Consider the following 20581-nt stretch of genomic DNA (forward strand, 5'->3'; position numbering starts at 1 on the left):
GCTGAAGCCCTACCCGCAGCGTGATGGGAGGTAGAGTTGGGGCCTTGGGGCTGAGCAGGGCTCGGTGAGGGTGAGGACTCCCTGGTGGGATTGCCGGCCCTGTGGGCAGCCCCCGCCCCGTGTGCGCGCAGAGAGCAGCAGCCTCGCCAGCTGGGAAGCCGCTCCCGCCAGGAACCGAATGGATCCCCTTGGTCTCGGACCCTAGATCCCTCTCGGATGCCTGGCCCTGGTCAAGTCTGCGGCTCTACTCTCAGCGCCCTGCTTCCAGCTCACCCTCTGCCCAAGCCCAGGCCCACGCACCAGCTGGCCACACTCAGCATCTCCAGTGGCCGGCCATGTCCTGGACTGCCGCTTCCACAGCCTTCCTCCTTACTCTCAGGGGGGACCAAGTGGCCGCTGGGCACGTGCTCAGGACGGCTGAAGACGGAGAGCAAGGACCACGCTGCGCGGGCCGTTGCAAGTGTGCAAAGCAGGGGGCCTGCCCGGTGGGAGCGAGAGCAGAGACCCCAGAGGGTGGACAGACTTCGGACGTTCGGGCTGTTCTCGGCTGAGGGGTGGGGTGGCACGGGGCCTGCTCTGTGGGGACGCTGTGGCCCACCCACTCTGGATGGGAGGGGAGGGACGGGGGCTGGCTGGGAGGCAGGCAGCCCCGCGGCGTGGGCTGAACCAGGCTCTGGGGCCGTGCTCTGACGTTTTCGGAGGATGCTGGCACTGGGATGGGCGGTAACTGTGGAGTCCAGCTCAGGGTGGACGGGAGGGGGCGGGCGGACCGGCGGGCAGTGGGGACCACGGCTTGGTAGGGGTTGGGAGGTGCCTTGCAGGGCTGCTTCTATGCCTGGCCCCCTCCTTCCCCAGCAGGGCCTGGGTACGGCCCAGGGGTGGGGACTGAGAAGGGTGCTTAGTTCACATCATCTGAGCCCTGGGATTGCAAAACTGGGATGGTGAACCAGATCCCAGAGCCCTCATTAAAAAGCCGCCTGTGACAGTTTCTGGTTCTCTTCTGAGTGTGGGTGCTGAGTGATTCTTGGTCCGATTTCCCTTCCCCCAGCCAGCCAGCTGGCCACACTCAGCATCTCCAGCGCCCGGCGTGCCTGTCTCCACGCACCTCCCGTGAGCCCTTCTAGGTACTGAGCGTGATTCCGGCTGCCGCCATGGCCGTCTGAGACCACCTCCTGAAATTCGCCCCGTGGCGGGTCATTTAAGTCTGGACCTACTGAACCCCAGGCTCTCGGAGCTCGGAAAAGCTTGCAGTCTGCAGTCTGAGGTCACTCCCCCGCCCCACCCCCGAGGCAGAAGGTGGCGGCGGTCACACAGAGGGCGGCTGGCGGCAGACCCTGCCGCGCTGTAAGGTTTGGAACCAAGGGAACTTGATCCTTCCGGGCCGGTGGTCCAGAACACAGGGCTGGGCCCCTCCCTCTCAGCCCTGATGGGCGCCCCTCACCCTCACAACCCCACTTGTGACCCTGGGAGCTGGCCCTGGGCAAGTTCACAGCTCCCGCCATCCCTGGGCAGCCCCTGCGGTGTCCCTGGGCAGCGAGCTGTGTCTCTCCTGTTCTGCCTCATCCCCTGTTGCTGGGTGGTCTCTGCAGTGAGGATGACACAGCACAGACGCAGGGACGCCTTTATCACACGGCCTGGCCGGGCACGCACTGCACACTCAGCGGACTCGCCGCTGCCAGCCAGGCGCCTCTCCAAGGGCTCTGCCCGACTGCCAGGAGTTCGGAGGTCTCAGGACCCTGCTGCCTGGGGGGAGAGGCCACGACACGGGGAAGGGAGGGGTCTTGCCGGGGACCGGGGGGCTGGGAGCAAGTGGGGAGCCAGGGCTGAGTGGTGGGGCGGCTGGGGTGTGGCGATGCCTGGGTGCTCCAGGCGGTTAGGCCCGGGTCTCCGTGCCCACTGCTGTGTCAGCTCTGGGTCAGGAGAAGCTGCACAGCGGCGGGTGGGCTGCCCCAGACGCCCCTGCTGGCACGGGACCATGTGCTTGTAAACTTTAATTCCCATACAGTAGAGAAACATACAGTACAAGCAACATGGGGGACCGGCTGCACCTGGAAACAGGCTCCCCGCGGAGAGGGGGGCACCTCGCCTGCTCCTGGGCGATGCCGTGAGTCCCGCTGCACAGAACAGCCAGGGGAGGTGTAGCCGGCTCAGCCCTCCCCTCCCCTCCCCCCCGCAGGTCCCAGCTTCCTCTGCCCTCCGCCCTCCACCCCAGGGGCCCCTCCCGGAGGACGGGCGGTCTTCCAGGCGGTCAGACACGCTCTGCTCCCTGCCAGCTTCTCTTGCGCCTGGGAAGGCGGACCTCATCGCCAAGCCCTGGGGCTTAGCTGGACGGCCAGGGGACATCCCGCGGTGCCAACTCCGGGCCAGAACCGCCACACCTGACTCCTCAAGGGGAGCAGATTGGCCGGGCAGACAGCCCTGGTCATTCAACATGGTGGGCGCTGTGCTATTGGGTGTGGGAGGCCAGGGAGGCGCACCTGGGAGAGAAGGAGGCTGGGGGGCTGAGACCTGAACAGGTGAGAGTCAGTGAGGGGAGGGGTGGGGCAGCGGGCATTCCAGAGAGAGGTATCCTATCAACAGGTGCAAAGGCAGGAAGGCGGGAGAGAGGATGGGACTTCCTCCGGGCAAATAGAAGAGTTTTCTAGATCTGGGAACTTGGAAGGGCCCTCAGGAGCATTTGGTGGGCGGGGGGGACATTGGGCTGCCCCCAGGGGCACCGTGATGCTGGGGCCAGTCCTCCCAGAAGGCTGAGATGCGGACCCCTGGCCAAGCCCAGCCCGTGGCTCTGGCCCTGGACGGCCGGGAGGAGGCCTCTGGCTCTGCTGAGGACCGACCTCGGTCCTTGGTCCTGACCCCAAGGGAGGCAGCGGCTCCGGGCGGAGCCCGTCTGCTGGCCCCTGTCCCGGCTGCAGGCTCCGGCGGCGATGGAGGGAGGGGGCCCCACCCTCACAGGACGACCTCGGGCACGATGCTGAAGAGCAGGTCGTCGTTCCCCCGCCGCACCTGCAGCAGCAGCGGCGACTCGGTCAGGACGGCTTCCTGCAGCTCGCTCGAGTCGGCCAGAGGGCGCCCGTTGACCTTGACGATGATGTCGCCATCCTGGATGCCCCCTCTGCCAACAGGAGAGACACGCGGTCACAGCACCGCCCCGAGAGGCCCGGGCCCGGGTCTGGGCACAGTGGGCGTTAACAGCAGCACATTAGGAAAATTCATTTCAACAGGGAAGGACACGGCCCTGACCGCAAGGCTCTCACAGCAGACGGAAAGCACTGTCCTGCAACGGACTAGCGCCTTCTCGGTCTACTTCTGTACATCAGAAGGGCTGGGGTCACGTTCTGGCTGCAGCCTCCCTCGCTGGGCTGCCTTGGGCCAGGTGCTCTGCCCCTTCGAGCCTCGGTTTCCACATCTACAGCCCTACGTGGGAACATGATTTGCAAATTACGAGGTCCAGGGGTTTGATTCTAACGTAAGATTTTCCCATCAGAGACAGAGCGAGCTGGGCTGGCCCCCCCTTTCTGCACCTGACTCGCTGTGACCTTCCCCTCCCCCCAGAGGGCGGGCGGGGTGGCACCGTGGTTAGATGTATGGGTGATAGCACCCAGATCCACACACGTGGGCCGTGTGACCTCGGAGGAGCGACTTTGCCAAGCCTTAGCCTTCCCATCTGAGCAATGGGGCGAGAGCAGCAGCCTGCGTGTCCCAGGCTGCAGTGAGGATTGACTGAGATGATGCACGTGGAACGCACAGCTCACGTGCAGCCTTGGCCGGCGGCAGCCACCATCGCCACAGAGCTCCCGTCTGGCTCTGGGGTGCCCTGCGTGCGGCCGCTCTCGGTGACCGCTGTCTGCTGAATCGCGGGGTGCGGCAACTCGGAATAAAGAGCTTGAGCTGCGGTGGTTACTCTTTGGCTTTCATGGATTCACGGATCGGTATTCCAACAATTCTTACTGCAGGTCGGCTGCGGGCTGAGCACGTGTACTGTGTTCACGGCGGAAGGACACAAGGGGTCCGCGTCTTCCAGCCCAGCACACAAAACAGAAAGGAGGCGTCCTGTTGGGTTGCAGGGGCCACGGGGGCTGGGGGGCCCACCTGCCCGGCTCCAGTCCGCACTCTGCCCTCACCCTTTCCAGCAGCCCGAGATCTCAGCGTGGACCATCTCCAGCTCCCGGGGTTACAGTTAAAAGCGGGATCTGCTGCAGCCCGCCCACTGCACAGATGCAGCCCTGAGGCAGAGGAGGGGTAGGCCTTGCTCAGAGCTGCTCCAGGGCACAGATCAGCCGTGCAAGTGCGTCAGACCCCACCCACCGCACTGCCTGCCTCAGCCCACAGTGCTGCAACAATTGACCTTTCTCTAGTAGTTGGTGGTTTCCAAGAAAACAAGGCTTTATCTCATTTGATCTTGACAATGTCTCACGGGACAGGAAGAGTAGGTTGAATCATGCCCATTTTGTAGATGAGAACACTGGCCCAGAGAGACCCAGGCTGGCCCACGGGGCTGGTGAGAGCCAGGCTGACGCAGCTCGGGGTGACCTCTGCTACTCTGTCTCCCCAGACCCAAGGAAAGGACATTCTGGGCCAAGGAAGGGCATGGCCTTCACCTCTCCAGCCTGCCTCTGGCTTAGAGGACTGGCCGGAGTCCCACCTGCCACTCCACATTGCGTCATGCTGCCAGGAAGCTAAAGGTCGTGCGCATCAGTGAGGCCCAGCCCAGGCCCTGCCTCCACCTGCCCAGTCTCCCTGCTTCCTCCGGTGAAGCCTACCTCTGAGAAGGTGAATTTGGGACAACCTCTTGCACGTAAATCCCACTGCTGACCGCCGGGAAGTCTGGGTTGCTGGCCTTCAGTTCCTCCACCAAACTGAAAAGGCAGTTCCACGGTTAAGGCACTCCTTCTGAGCCTCCAAACGGACTCTTCCTTCTCTCCACCACCCGGGCCAGACCAGGCGTCTCCTCTGGGCTCCCACCTTGCCCTGTCCTGCCACTGACAACTCTGGGTTGTCACTGATCCTTGCCTGTGTCCCCTACTCAACGTGGGCTCCTCAAGAGAAACCTTGGTGAAGGTGGATGGTCAGAAGTGTAAAGAGGGGAGGGTGATGGACAGACGGATGGGAGGATGGGGGGGAGGAAGGATGAGGAAGGAAGGAAAGGTAGAGGAGGATGAACAGACACTGGGTGAATGATGCTGTGGAGAGACAGACGACTGGACGGACGGTGTGACGGATGAGCGGGTGGGTGATAGGGAGACGGAAAGGACACCTTTAGAAGACAAATTGGCATATCGGTCTTGATTCCGAATTGCTGTCAGACCTATTCCCTAGGTGAACGGTTGCTGAAACAGGAAGAAGGTCATTTTAGGGACTGAGTGGGCAGGAGGGTGAGTCAGGTGAGCTTACCTCTTCCCAGAGCTCCCCAGTGCAGAGACCTCTTCCTTCTTCAAACCTTGGACCTGATGTTGCATTTTCCTCCCTTCAGCTTCCTTTCCTTCCTCTCTCTCCCTCCTCTTCCCCACCCCCTTCTCTATTTCACTCACTTAGTATTTCCAGGCACCCACTCTGCTGTAGACCGGGTCCTGGGAGGGGTGGGGGGAGCAGACAGATGAGCAGGACCCAGTCCCCGCTCCCAAGGAGCTCATGGTCAAGGTTGAGGATGGGCGATTCTGACACCACGGGACCAAGGCGATGCTGGCGAGGGAAGCACAGCTTTGCAAGAGAAGAGGAGGCACCTGGGGAGGTAGAATAGTGTCCCCCCCGCCCCCAAAACTGATGCCCACCTAGGGCCTCAGAACGTGACGTTGTTTGGAAATAGGGTCTTTGCAGACATGGTTGGTTAAGAATCTCTAGATGAGATCAGCCTGACTTAGAGTGGGCCCTTAATCCAATGGCTGGTGTTTTAATAAGAGAAATAAGAGGGAGACTGGACACAGACACACAGGAAGAAGACGCCATGCGATGAGGATGGCAGAGCCTGCAGAGATGCAGCTACAGTCCAAGAGACACCTGGAACCACCAGAAGCTGGGAGGTGCAAGGAAGATCCTCCCCTGGAGCGGCCGGGGGGAGTGCAGCCCTGCTGACACCTTGATTTGGGACTGTGGGCTTCCAGAACTGTGAGAGAATGAACTTCTATTGTTTTGAGCCTCCGAGTTTGTGGTAATTTGTTATGGAAGCCACAGGAAGCTCATCTGGGAGGCTTCCTGGAGGAGGGGCACCTGAATGGAGTCCTACGGAAGCCAAAGGAACCTATCAGGCAAAGGGGGAAAGGCATTCCAGGCAGAGGGACCGGCCTGAAAAAGGCTCAGAAGCCTGAGTGTGTCTGGCCTGCTGGAGCACCTGCGGGTGGCCGGGCATGTTGGGGCCAGGGTCTGGGAGGAAGCTCGAGGTGAGGGATGAGAACGGAGGGGTGGCGGGGGCAGCATCCTTCGGCACTCACCTGGGTGTGATGGTCCGCATTCGTATGCCAATGAAGCGCTTCTTCCAGTCTAGAAACCGAGCACGTCGGGACTTGGTTAGAGCCTCCGTGGAAGTCTCTGTCCCCGCCAAGGAGCCGGGCAGGGGCAGAAGTCCCCCACCCGCTACACCAGTAGTAGAAGGCAGCGGGAGCCGCCTTGCTTGGACCAGCCCAGCCCCCTTGTGATCACCTAGAGTTTCCTCTCTCCACTTGGCTGTTCTTGAGGGGCTGGGAGACGTCCTGGCTCTAATCTTGTGGCTTCGTGCCCACCCTCACCCTCTCAGGCACCATCCAACCACCTCAGCTCTGACACCGGCTCTCCTGCTAAGCCCCACATCCAAACCCCAGCAGACAGTGGGGCTCTTCTCTCCAGCCTCCAGCCCACAGGTTCCCCAAAGTCACCTTCCTCTGGTCTGAACTAGTCACCTTCCCCAGCCTTCTCCATAAATAATATATTAATCGATAATACCCAGTGAGCTCTGACCATGCGGCAGGCCCTCTGGTTGGAGCACTGTACGCCTAATAGGCTAAGATGGTACCTCTATGCTCCCAGCTGCTCCAGCCTATGACTTAGACCCAGAAACAGAATTTACATATTTTAAACCATAAACAAGTTTCAGTACATTTTTAAAATGTCGTATCATAAAAATATGCTCTCTGGCCACAATGGAATTAAACTAGAAATCACTAATAGAAAGGTATCTACAAGATTCCCAATAACTTAGAAACCAAATATATATTTCTAAATAACCCATCTTTGTTTTTTTTTTTTCTGTACGCGGGCCTCTCACTGTTGTGGCCTCTCCCGTTGCGGAGCACAGGCTCCGGACGCACAAGCTCAGCGGCCATGGCTCACGGGCCCAGCCGCTCCGTGGCACGTGGGATCTTCCCAGACAAGGGCACGAACCCGTGTCCCCTGCATCGGTAGGCGGACTCTCAAACACTGCGCCACCAGGAAAGCCCCCTTGGCACTATTTTTAAAAATTAATTCAAAGCACATAATAGTCCTAAGTCTAAAACCTCACAAAGTAAAACTTTTGGAAGAAAATGTAAGAGAAAACCTTCCTGGACCTTTGGTTAGCAAAGATTTCTTTCATATAACACTAGACTCACAACCCATTTACAAAAATTGGTAAATCAGACTTCGTCAAAATTCACAAAACTTCTGCTCTTAAGAGAATGAAAAGACAAGCCAGCAGGAGAAAATATTTGCAGTTCATTTATCTGACAAAGGGATCCTGTCCAGAATATATAAAGAATTCTCAAAACTTAAGAACACGAACAACTCCAATTTTAAAAATGGGCATATTATGTAAACAGACATTTCAGCAAGGAAGATGGATGGATGTTCCAGATGGTGGAACCCTGGAACACGGGAGATGTTGGGAGATGTGGGAGTTGAGGTCAGAGCACATGGGAGCCCTGACCCCATCGATCTGCTGGGCTTTGGGTTTTACTCCCAGTGAGGTGGAGCCTGAGGAGGGTTTGCACAGAGACACGCCACGGTCTGCCTTAAATTCTGCAAGAACCTCCTCTGGCAGTGGGAAGAGTCTGTGGGGGGCAAGGGCATGGACAGAGGAGCAGAGAGGAGGTGAGTGTCCCTGGTGGCTGGCTTGGGGGGTGGAGCTGGAGATGGCAAGAGAGCAGTAGGGGACGGACTGATCCCCAAGATAGGGCCAGCGGGGCTGGCTGATGGATTGGATGCAGGTGGAAAATCTGGAAGGATGGAGCTGCCGTAACTGAGAAGGGGAATGGCGATGGGGACGCACAGCTTGTGTGTGTGGGGGTGACAAGCAGTTGTACATCTGAGACTAGGGTTTGGGGAGGGGGTCAGGCTGGAGATGTAAATTTGGGGGAGTCACTCTAGGTGGCACTTAAATCCACAAGACTGGATGAGGTCCTCAGAGGAAAGCGGTGGGGCCCGGCACTGAGGCCTCAGCCCTCCAACCTGCTCCCGGCATGAGTACCGGCCACTGGTCAGCTTCGCTCACAGCCCCAAGGTCACGCTTACCAAAGAGGAAGAAACCCGCGGCTTCGAGAAGCGTAGCCCAGGGTCACCTGAGGCCAGTGGCTGTCCTGTTAGATCTCCTGGGGCAGGAGATTCCTCACCCTCCACCGACCCCGGAGCAGCGGGCCACGCCCACTCGCGGGCTCTCCAGAAACAGAATCATAACGGCAACCCTTCGTCTTCCCGTCCTTATTGGAAAATCACCTAAGTGATGCGTGTCGCGTGCTGGAAACAAGGCTTGGAGGGAGGCTGGGTGCCCTGTTTCCTTCTAAACATGTCACGGAACCACGCTGACCCAAAGTGAGGCAAGTACATCAAAGATGGTAACAAAACAACAATGCGGGCGGGGAGGGGAAGTGATGGCCTGAAGGGGGCGGATGCTCTCCGGGGAAGGAGAAATGCACCCAAGGGTACATTTTCCATGGTCAACCGTAGGCCCCATGAACTGACTCTCACTTCAACAAACAAACAGACACGAGAGCGATGCTCACACCTGGGCTTCTCGGCATCAAGACTAATCTCTGATTTGCCCAAGGGCCCCCATCCCAGGAAATGCCCCTCACTCACCCCAGCGTCCAGCGGGTCCTATTGGCTCCAAGTTCAAAATAGATCCCGGACCCAACCAGCCCTCACCCCACAGCTGCCACCCCCCGAGCCTGGCCACCAGAAAGGCTGCTGTGGGCCCCTCACTGGTCTCCGGCATGGACGCTTGTCTCCCCAAAATGGACTCTGTAGATTACTGTTGTATCCTGCAACTTAACTGAGTTTTCTGACGGGATCTATTTGTTTTGGGGTGTTGCCTTCAGCATTTGCTATATAGAGTATCACGTCATCTACAGAGTGACAGTTTTCCTTTTTCCTCCGCCACTAGATTCCTCTTCTTTCTTTCTTTTTTTTCTTTTTTTCATTTAATTATTATGGCTAGGACTTCCTAGACCATGGTGAATGACAGTGGCGAGTGTGGTCAGGGTTAGACTTATGTGTAAGCATAACTGGCCCTCTTCCGCTTCCTCCCTCTCCAACTCTCTGAGGCTTCCAGGAAGGACAGGACAAGTCCAGGGTCACACATGACTCAGGGAGTCGAGCTGAACCATTGTTTTTCTGCCCCTCAGTCCTGGGCGTAAGTTTGTGTACTATCTGCGTACCTTCCGGGCGGACACACCTAGGATGGCCCAGCCCACTAACTCAATCACCCGCTGTGGGTACACGTTAGTCCTAAGGCTGGCTGAACCCCCAGACACTCCTGGGGCCACTCTTACCTTGAAAGTCCCCCAGAGGCCTCTGCCCCCCAACCCCTAGATGGAAACAAGAAGTGCACCTTAACTAACATTCCCTCACTGTAATAAAAAGAGGTCAGTCTTAAAGAAATTTAGATTAACTGGGTTTGGATGATTTGGTATTTTTATTTAAAAAAAAATACCTAAAAGTGAATATCAGTCAATTTCAGAAGGCTTTAAAATTATAAATTCAGTCAATCAGCTAAAACTTGTTGGGCTCTTTCATTAGTCCACATGTCCTCAGGGAGGTGACAGCTCTGGGGACAGGGGACGAGTGTTCCCTGGGGCCTGAGGTGAGGTCAGTGCTGATGGGGACAGTCCCCGTACAACAAAGGATGGGGACAGTCCCTGTACAACAACAGAGGAAGAGAGAAAAAAGAAGAGGATGTTATCACCCCACTTCCAACAAATCAGTCACCTCACAGCTCAATCTGTGCCAAGTACAGCCCCACTGATTTCCAGGAAGGTGGCCAAAGTCAAAGGCACCCCTGGAGCAGAGGAAAATTAAACTGGAAAACTTGGTTATTAGAGAAAAAACCAAGTGTGGTACGAAGGTGCAGCCCTGGATCAAGTTCTGAGCTTCCTAGCAGCCAAGGAGAAAAGGGCTCAAGAGGTGAGATGATCCCCTGGCCAACAGAAGCCTTCAGCTTCTTTAAGGAAGACTGGCTGTGCCCTGGCTTCAGGCTGTCTTCACATAAGGGACACGGATGAACCAAACGGGGTCCTCAACTGCGGTTCTCCATGGGACCAGTCCTCTTAGCCCTGGTCTGGGCTGTACTGGAGTCTGTACACTTGGCTGGTGGGGGCGTGCAGGATGGGGCAAGCATGAAGAAATCCCCCTGCCCTCAGTGGACTGCTGGCGAAGGGGCTGGGAGGAGAGAGGGAGCAACATGAAGATGTGAGCAGTAGGGCTGAGTCAGGTCTGGGCGCTGGCCACGAGGGGTCATGGGAGACAAATTGGGCGGAAGGAGAAGTTGCTCAGGTGAAGAGAATGGTGGGAAGGTGGAGGCCGCCAGGAAAGGTCCTGAGATTAGAAACGTGGCCCTCCTCTGGAGAGTGGCTGTGACCACCGACTCTGGGAAAGCGGCTGGCCTGTCCTTACTAGGGACAGGGGACAGTCACCTGGCCTTGTCAAGGCCTCTCCCAGACAGATGCTCGTGGCCATCTGGGAGCAGGCAGGGTGGGCGGGACGTGCCCGTGTGGATGGGGGGAGGAGATGGAGGATGAGAAGAGGGTAATGCCCAAGGATCAGGACCTCGGGCTCTGCTCCCCCGGAGTAGAGGCTACGCTGCTTGGCAGTCTGCATGGCCAGAGGGCTGGAAGAGGGAGGACTCGTGGATGGGCAGGTGGATGGGTGGAAGGAAGGAAGGGTGAATAGGTGGATGGATGAACAGAAGGAAGGAGGGATGGAAGGAAAGAAAGAAGGAAAAGGAAGGAAGAAAGGAAGGCTAGATGGATGGATGTATGAGTGGGTGCACGGATGGGTGGGTGGGTAGAAGAATGGATGGTTGGATGGGGGGTGGGTGGGTGAAGGGATGGGTGTGTTGGTGGGTGAAGGGATGGGTGTGTTGGTGGGTGAAGGGATGGGTGGGTGGGTGGGTGAATGGATGGGTGTGTTGGTGGGTGAAGGGATGGGTGTGTTGGTGGGTGAAGGGATGGGTGTGTTGGTGGGTGAATGGATGGGTGTGTTGGTGGGTGAAGGGATGGGTGTGTTGGTGGGTGAATGGATGGGTGTGTTGGTGGATGAAGGGATGGGTGTGTTGGTGGGTGAAGGGATGGGTGGGTGGGTGGGCAGATGGGTGGGTGGGTGGGTGAGGTGATGGAAGGAAGGAAGCACTGGGTTCTGACAACTACAGAGCAGCCCAGACGAGCGAAGCCCAAGGGCCAGACCCCTGGAGGGGGGAGGTGAGGTTGATGCTCCCCAGCCAGAGGGGCCAGTCTGGAGGGGTAGGGGTGAACGCGGCCATGAAGTGGAAGTCCTGAAAGAGGCTGAGGTATCCCGGGGCGGGGGTCTCGGGACATCAGGACGGGGTCAGGAGTGAGCGTGGGCACACAGCACCGCAGGATCTCCTGGCCCGGCAGGAGGCTGTGGGCTCAGCCCTGGGACAGCCTCCCTGCCTCCACGTGGGAGCCGCGTACCTTTGCCGTGCTTGTCCTGGAACTCCGTGAGGAAGCGCGTGATGCGGTCTGAGGGGATGGCGAAGGAGATGCCGGCCGCAACCTTGAGCGTGTTGATGCCAATGACCTCGCCGTCCTGGGCAGGTGATCAGAGAGGGTGGTCACTCGGGGAGCCCAGGCGACCTCTGCCCTCAGCGGCAGAGCAGCGTGTCCGCGGCTCGGCTCCCAGAGGGGATCCTGGCCATCAGCACCCTCCCTGAGAAGCTCCGAAAAGGTGCTCTGGGGTTCACACCTGGGTCAGGGACCCCCACCTCTCCCGCCATTTGCCTCCAGAACTGACCCCGCCCCCATCGCTGGAGAGTGTCGGCCGGGGAGGCTTGCAGTCTGCCCCTGAGAAGCAGAGCCCACTGACCGAGGACACCCCCAGGCAGCATTCCAAGGGGCTGAGGCCAAGAGGGACGTGGTGAGGACTGTGGGACCCCCCAACCCCGCCTTCTAGAAGCAGGGGGGGCAAGGGGGCCCAAGGCCGCCCCAGCATCCCCCCTCCTTTCTGTCCCTTTGGAGCTGGGCGCCCACCCTGCCCTGCCCTGCCCGCCACGAGGCTGGCGTAGCTTGGCCGGATCTGCAGCCTGAGGCCTCTCTCCTGGACCTAGCCCCTCCCTCAGCCCGGCAGGCACCCCTGCCCTGGCGCTCCTGTTCACCTCGGGGGTGACGTCTGCACACGACACCCAGGCCACGGCCTGGCCTGGTCACCAGGGGTCCCCTCTGGGGCCTGCCGCAGAGCTTTGGACAAAGGCATACTTCGCCTGCCTGGTCCCCCAAGTGCCTGTCCCCACCTGTTCCCTAGGAGCCGTGAGGTGGGAGGACCAGGCCAGGAGAGGATCCAGGGACGGAGAGTCTCTCATGGGCCCTGTATGCCCATCCCCCTCCGCCTGGACCACAGGGCGTGGCCTCCTGAACTCTGGCCTGAGGTCCTCCCACACGAGCTTTCCTGAACACCAGCGCTATGGCCTCAGCACTGCTGGAAGAGCCTAGGGCTTGTCAGGGCGCGGGGAGACGCACCCTCCGCGTCAGGACGTGGCGCACCAGCCTCCCTGCACTGTTTCCCACCTGTTGCTCCAGCAGCGACACCTGCCTGTACGCCTCCACCCCGTGCCCGTGCTCTGCCCTCGCCCTGGAATATCTTTCTCCTGCACGTCCCCATCCACCCACAGCCCAGACGAGATGCTCCCGCCTCCAGGAAGCCCTCCCGGATCCCATGTCAGCTGCCAGGTCCCCCGGCCCGGTGTCCCTCTGGAGCCCTCCCTACTCCTCACACCGTGCTTGGGTGTGTCCCTGCCTGACCCCGTCCTTGGATGGGTCCCCTCCCGAGTACTGCCTGAATGGCAAGGCTAAGGCGTTCCCCTGGGATCTGGCACTGGGGGAACAGGCATCTGTGTCTTAGAGAGGGCTGGACCTCAGCTGGTCTGGTCTATCCTTACACGGCCCAGACGCAGGGACCAAACCCAGGGAGCCTGGGTGCCGAGGTGCGTGGCACGCCCATCTCGTCTCCTGTCAACACGACAACAGGCGGACCCAGAGGGGGTGACTCGTCCCCAACCTGTGTCCCCTGCCCCAGGTCCACCACAGGCACACAGCCCCGGCCTGGGCTGCTGTTCTTGGGGTGTCCCTCACTCCTCTGACAGCACCAGCTCCCCTGGGGGTACGGGGCAGCACATGCTCGGGGTCACATCCTCCTCCTGGGCCTCCAGGCTGTTGGCCGTGTTCTGGGTCCCACGCCTGCCTCGAGGCTGTGCCCCACCCGCCATGTGAGCAGAGCCCCCGAGAACCCGAGGCCCCTGCTCTAGGGGACACTTACCAGGTTCACCAGCGGTCCCCCGGAGTTCCCGTACTGCAGGGGGAAGCAATTCGACATGAGCTGTGCCCTGAGCCCCCCGACCCCGAGGGCTCCTGAAGCTTTTTCTTCCAACTACCGTTCCAACCAGCACAGAAACATGTAATCGAATGTCATCCCCGGACAACGTCGAAAGGCCTCATCACCGTCTCCCATTTCATAGATAAGAAAACTGAGGCCCACACAGGCCAAGTGCACGGCCGTCTGATCATCAGGGTCTGCCCTGCCCAGGGCTGTCTGCACAGACCTCATGGGCTCCCTGCAGCCTCACATCCACAGGGGGAGCAGCAGCTGGCGGACGCAGGATGGGGCACCATTTCTCACCCCGCCAGCCTCGAGGAGTCTCTCAAAGACTAACGCTTCCAGAAGAGGGTCTGAACCACGGCAAAGCCAGAGAGACAGGCGCCGGGCGTCAAAGTGCTTTGTGAATGCGAAAGCCGCCACCCAACATGATAGTAATAATAACAATAATAGTAATAATCAGTGCGGGCCGGGCTGTGTATTTGGGCAAAGGTATTCCAGAGGCCTTGGCTACGCCTCTATATCCCTGAAGGGCTGTCCCGGGCCAGGGCAGCAGCCTCTAACTCCCAGGGCCAGCCTGGCACCCATGGGTAGAAGTCACAGGGAGTCAGAGCTCCAGAGCCCGTGGGTGCGTCCGGGGATGGAGAGGGCTCTGGGACAGGGCCCCGTGGCTATGGTGGACGCTCACGTTGATGATGGCATCCGTCTGGATGTAGTCCATGTCTGAGTCCCGGAGGCCCAGCTCCCGGCCGTCCCGCTGGGCCGTGCTGACGATGCCCGTGGTCACGGTGTTCTGCAGGGCGAAGGGGCTACCAATGGCCACCACAAACTCGCCGGGCCGCAGGTCTGCCGAGTGGCCCAGCAACAGCGCCGGGAGCTTTTTCTGGGGGGAGGGGGGAAGGACACGGGGAGGGGGGGCTCAGCTGTCGGCCTTTGGTGGGACCAGAGCCAGATCACGTCCAGGCCCCCGGCAGGGTGGTTCCTGGAGCAGCTGGACAGAGCCATCAGTCAGGGCTGCAGACCAAGGAAAGTCTGGCTGCCCCGTGGTGGCCACGAGACCCAGGGCTGGCGTTCACAGAGCAGGGGCTCAGCCCCCCAGTAACCACAGGTCTCCCTAGGGCAGGCCTCAGGGGTCTGTCATAGGGAGACTGCACAGAGGGTCGAGTGGGGTACGGCCTCCAGGGTCACTGAGCCCAGTGGTTCAATGGTCCCAGATCCCTCTGAAAATCCGACAAAAGCCATGGACAGCAGCGCCCGGAAAACGCACACACTGACGTGTGGAATGGGGTCTGCGCGAGCCCTGGAGCCCAGTGGGGACCCGCGAAACTGGTTTTGGAATCTGATGCAGCTCAACCTGACCTCCCAATACAGACACACAGGGAAGCTGAGGCCAGACAGATAAAGCGACTTAACCACGCTCTGCATCCCCGTCCCGCCTCTGCACGCCGAGGACACCCGCACTCTCCTCTCCTGTTTTCTCCTGGAGCCAGCGGGGCCTCTCTGTCTGTCTGTCTGTCTGACTCTGCAGCTGGACTGGGAGCTCTGAGAGGGGCCGTGCCTTATCTGTCTCCATGTTCTGGAAGCTGCAGGGGGCAAGCTCAGAGGAGGAGATGCCCGTGAGCTTGGAGGGTTTCCTGGTTTTGATGCTGCACCCCTCATGTCAGACGTCACCCCGGGGGGAGGGGCGGCACGTGGGACCCCTCAGCACCACTTCTGCAGCTTCCTGTGGGTCTGTCCTTATTTCCAGATGAAAGTCTTCTCTACAAGGTGCTGGAGTTTCCCCACCAATGGTGCGTCAGTGACAAAGGCAACGGCAGGAAGCAAACTTCCAGGTGAACTAGGTAACATGAAATCCATGTGCTGACTGTGCAGGGGAGTAGAGCTTCTGAACCCCACAATGGAAAACGGAAGAGAAGCCCCGGGGACGGCCGCGCTCAGACCCCGGGGCCCTCGGCTAACTCTGGAAGTCGGGGGCAGGCTCCCGCACCGTGGACCCTCGGCACTGTGGGTTCCATCTGGCCTCTGCTCCCTGCTCCCAGGTCAGGAGTCTCCCCTTTTTATGCAGTGCCACCACGTCAAGTAAGAATTTTCCCCTGTTTTTCACAGCAGCTCTCGACAAAGGTGGAAAGGTAAACGCCTGTAAACGGAGCGAGGGGACCTCCGGGCGGGTTAAGGTGACCCCAAGCGGCTGTGCCCACGTGGGAGACGTGGGGTCTCAACGCGCCACCTTCTGTGCTGCTGGACGGCGAAGCCTCAGTGAGTGGCACGAAGGGTCCCAGGTGGAGGAACGGGGCGCTGCAGTCGGGGTGAGGACCCAGAGGGACAACGCGGGTCGGCAGCTTTCCCCAGAGCTTGGTGTGATGCCACGTGAGGGCTCGGAGGCTAAGAGGCAGATCTGCCGTCATGAGAACCGCTGCAGGCGCTGGGCATCTCTGGGCACCGGGGCACCTGGGTCTTACTGACTCTGCTGGCATCTTTGGCCCCAGGTGGCCGCTGGGGTGCGCCCCTGCCCCCCCTGGGATTGCAGTGCCTGGAAGGGGAGAGACCCAGAGACAGCCAGACCTAGGGTCTCATCCAGCTCTACCTCTCCCCACAGGGGTCCTTGGGCAGGGGTCGCAAACTGTGGCCCTTGGGCAAATCCAGCCCAATCCAGCAGCCTCTTCTGTAAATAATCTTTTCTTGGACCACAGCTCAGCCAGCTGGCCTGTGGCTATTTTCCCAGTCCAGTGCAGAGCAGTTGCTACAGAGACCACAGGGCCTGAAGACTAAATCGTTTACTACCTGGTGCTTCACAGAAGTGTGCCAGCCTCTGTCCTCGAGCACATCCCTCCTCCCCCAGCCCCAGTTTTCTCATCTTTGAAATGGACATGGTGTTCCCAGACTCAATAACTACTGGGAAAGGGCTCAAAAGTGGGCAAGGGTCTCCGTTAGGATAGCGGCGTGGAGCCGCTAAACCTCCTCTCCCGTGATCGGGTAAGAGGACACCTCCGTGCAAAAGACCGATCATCTCAAGTGCTGGCAGCTTTATTCAGAGAGAGCAGAAACCAGGTTCAGACGCAGGCAAGCTGGACTCGCCAGCCCAGACGGGCCGCCCCTCAGGGGCCTCACGGCGTAGGTAGGGCACAGGTCACCGTCGGTGAGCCCGCAGTGGCCCACAGAGTCGTGACCACAGCGCTGGACGACAAGAAACTCGCTGGAGGGAGTCTAGGACTTAGCTGAGTGGGCCCCTTGGTTAGACTGACCTCGGGCAATCACCTGACTCCCCAGGCCTCAGTTTCCCCTCTGAAATAGCCGGACACTGGCTCCCCTCCCGCCAAGGGCTATGGTGGGGATGGGGGGCTGTACACAGGCTGGCCTCCCAGAAATGGCCAGTGGGAGTCACGGAGGAGCACTGTGGCCCCGGGGTGGGTCTGCCTGCTCAGCTGGGGTGCCGATGTGGAAGTGGGGGGATGGAGGGGGACAAGTATCCCAAGTGCTCCCCACTGGCCTCTGTCACCCCCACGGGGAGAGTGGCACCCCCAGGAATGGGCCCGGGAGGGACAACGGAAGTGTCCTGGGCCTCGGAGACCCTCCGTGTGGGAGTGGCTACGGGCGGCACAGAGCCAGCTCTGCCCTGCACGGGCGGCTCAGGGGAAGCGCAGGGCGATGTCCGGACGCCCGGGTTCTAGTCTGACTAGACCCAAGACTGGGGACATATCGCCAGTCCCCAGGGGTCTCAGTTCCTCCGAGCGTCCGATGGGAGGGCTGGGCCAGCGCGTCTCAGAGCCCTGGGGTCCAGGAAGGGCCCCCCTCCCCCGCCGCCCACTCACCTTGGGGTGGATCTTGATGGTGGCGATGTCCGACTTCTTGTCGATGTCTTTGATGGTGGCCTCGTAGGTGTCACCGTTCTGCAGCTGCACCTTGAGCTGCTGCCGGCCCGAGACGGTGTTGGTGCTGGACACCACGTGGGCGTTGGTGACGATCAAACCAGCCTCTGACATGATGAAGCCTGAGCCGCTGGACAGGGGCACGTTGCGGCCGAACAGAGGGTGTCTGCAGGGAGGCGAGCGGCGGGCGCTCAGGACTGGGGCGGGGGTCGGCCGCAGCAGCGGGCATTCAGGACTGGGGCGGGGGTCGGCCGCAGCGGTGGGCCGGGGTCGAATCCCAGCTGTGCCACCTCCTGGCTGTGGCCTCGGCCAGGTCATAAAGTCTAGACCCGTTTCACGGCCACAAAGAGGGGCCCACGATCTGCGACTCGCCATCTGCGAGGATGAGTCAGGAGGCCCGTGAACGTCAGACCCGTGACGACACACCAGGCGCTTCCTGCCCTGGAGCCAGACAGACCATGATTCTAACCTCAAGTCCAGCCCCCACGCACATCTGCCTGACTGTGGGCAGGAGGCCGGCCCCTCTGAGCCTCAGTCTCCCCATCTAGGCAATGGGCTAACAACACCGGCTCCACTGAGCCGGGGGCCTGCAGGCAGTTGGTCAACAAGCAGGGCTGCTCCTGGCATAGGGAAGATGCAGGATGTGCACCGGGCCTCCGTGGACTGTCACACAGCAGGTCCCCAGGGAATGTCAGTGTCCCAGATCTCTGGCTGCGCAGAGAGAGGGTCTAAACACTGAGGGGAGCGTGCTCCCACCTCCCTCGGGCGCCTCCCCACTGCTGCCTACCCTGAAGCCCCAGCTGGCGCGAGGAGCAGAGCTGGCGAGGCTCCGTTCCGTGAATTCCACGCCACGTGCCTACAGGGGGAGCCCTGGACGTGGCAGGGCAGGGACACCGGCCTTAGCATCTGCCTCCGTGAGATGGGATGGAACAGGTGATGCAGCTGGCATGGAGCCCGAGTCAGCATCCTCTGGTGGGGGACAGCACCCCGCCGCGGCTGGAGCCCTCAGAGTAGCAACCTCAGCTCCCAGGATGCCCGACACAGCTCGGGACGCCTCCCGGGAGGGGGGTCGGTCGCCTCTGGGACCCCAGGGCAGGGACTGCGTGGAGCAGATCATCGGGGCCTGAGGCTGCTTGGCAGACACAACGGGAGGGAAGGAGCAGGGATGGCAGGGACGTCTCCGGGGAGTGGGTCTCTAGGAGGTGCAGAAACACCACCTCAGCATCAGCAGGACCGGGGACAGCTAATGTCACCAAGAGCTCCCTCTGAGCCACGGACCAAGTCATTTCGCGCTCACAGCTGCCCTACAAGGTAGGCAGGTGGGGAAACAGGACCAGTGACATGAACCAGCTGCCCGGGGCAGGCAGGGAAAGGGCACAGCAGGGGTCTGAACCAGGCAGCCTGGTCCCTTGGCCCCTCTGCAGGGTGACCAGAGCATCTGTCCACTCACGCCAGCAACCAGCTTCTGCCCCCGCCTCGTTCCATGTGGGCCCCTGAGTGGCAGCCGCACCTGAGCCCCGCGGGGCTGCCACGTGTAGGATTTGTCGAGTGTCTGCAGAAGGGCCCCAGGCAGCCCAGGGCCTCCTCTCCGGCTCCAGGGTCACAGTCAGAGGCGCATGATTTTCTGGTGTCTGGGATCTCGGCCGCCTTGGCCTCACCACGCGGACATCAGCCTCCAAGGCTGACATGGAAATGGCATCACCGCCTGCCCTGCTGGTTTGGGGGTCTGCTGCCTGGGGCTTTCTGGAAAGACGCTGCCCCCTCCAAGCCACCTGCAAGGCCAGGGACGTGCCACTCACATGTCCAGTTGTCATATCCTTAATGACACGACTCAGGGTCTGGGGCCCGTGGAAAGGACAGTGAGGGGTCAGCGTATCGCAGGGGGATGGGCTCAGCTCTGAGGTCCAAGAGACTTGGGGCAGCTCTGCAGCTCTGAGCCTGGGCAGTTCCCCGGGCCTCTGTTTCCACATCCAGAAAATGCGAACGCGGGAGCCCGCCTTACGGATTCATGGGAAGGTGCATAGGCTGTCAGCGCTAAGGGACAGGCTGCCTGGTCTCTGCCTCTCCTTTAGGAGGTGGGCACACGGCAGGGCTGTTTGGAGCAGCATAGGAACTGTAGGAAAGGCAGCCCGCGCGGCGATGGGCACACAGCAGGCGTCTGACGACATTGCTGAGCTCACACCATTAGTCTCCCCCGCCCCACCCCGCATGGAGCATTCAGCGGTGAGCACGGTCCCTGCCCTCCAGAGATGGGGGGCAGTCCTGCCCAGTGACGAGGGCTCCCACTACCCAAGCTCCACAGCCGGCGAGCCGGGGGCCCTGTGCTGGGGCCAGGAGTCAGGGCACGAGCAATTCTGCCCACTCCTGGGAACCCCCAGGGCCACCTGGTCCTCTGTGCCTCAGGTGGGCATAATGACACTGGCCGGCCTCCACCACTTGGGGAGAGTGCTGTGAAGACAAGCAAGGCCCTGGGGTCGTGGTCGAGGCCTCAGTGACCGTCCCCTCGGGCAGCGTGGCACACGCTGCCTCCGACCCCAACAGGATGGAGTGGGGTTCTGACCCTGTGTGTCTCATCTGGGCTGCTACTGGCCAAAAGGTTAGGAAACCCGATGGAAGAAACACTTTAAATTTGACAAAAGTCACGCTCTTCGTGTCTTCTCTTTGGGGGGTATAAGTCAATTTGGGACTAGACCCCAGGATTCCACAGGAGCCAGCGGTTTGCAGTACCCCTGTGACACCTGAGCAACCCCCGACCTCGCACCTGCTCGTTCCGCAGCCCGGTCACCTGAGAGGTGCTCTCTGTCTCCTCAGGTGAGGGGGTCAGGGAGGGGGCATCCCCCGCAAGGGCACCAGCAGCTCGGCAGTCTGAGCGAGGCCCGCCGGACCCCACGCCCGCTCTGGTTTCTGCTGCCCCCCAATGCTAGAACTGAGTCTACATTGGGCCCAGCAGATGT

At 60.5% G+C, this 20581-nt stretch overlaps 1 protein-coding gene across 7 annotated transcripts in view; it reads right to left on the reverse strand.

Annotated features, from left to right (window-relative positions):
• Nucleotides 1–1739: 1739 nt before the first annotated feature.
• Nucleotides 1740–20581, reverse strand: part of HTRA3 (HtrA serine peptidase 3) — a 30510-nt gene continuing 11668 nt past the window's right edge. Inside the window, exons 3-10 of one of the 7 annotated variants that reach the window (XR_012331835.1) lie at nt 17571–17793; nt 14450–14644; nt 13705–13737; nt 11868–11982; nt 6426–6474; nt 4761–4856; nt 4122–4223; nt 2985–3112 (exon numbers count right to left, since the gene is read on the reverse strand). Coding sequence is in view for 4 of the 7 variants with exons in the window: in XM_033856620.2 (XP_033712511.1) it covers nt 2947–3112; nt 4761–4856; nt 6426–6474; nt 11868–11982; nt 13705–13737; nt 14450–14644; nt 17571–17793 (877 nt within the window). In the remaining 3 variants the exon portion in view is untranslated. The other 6 variants (XM_033856620.2, XM_073804807.1, XR_012331836.1 and 3 more) reach the window with 6 other exon arrangements.

Source organism: Tursiops truncatus, chromosome 5 (assembly GCF_011762595.2).
Source record: "Tursiops truncatus isolate mTurTru1 chromosome 5, mTurTru1.mat.Y, whole genome shotgun sequence".
Classification (NCBI taxonomy): domain Eukaryota; kingdom Metazoa; phylum Chordata; class Mammalia; order Artiodactyla; family Delphinidae; genus Tursiops; species Tursiops truncatus.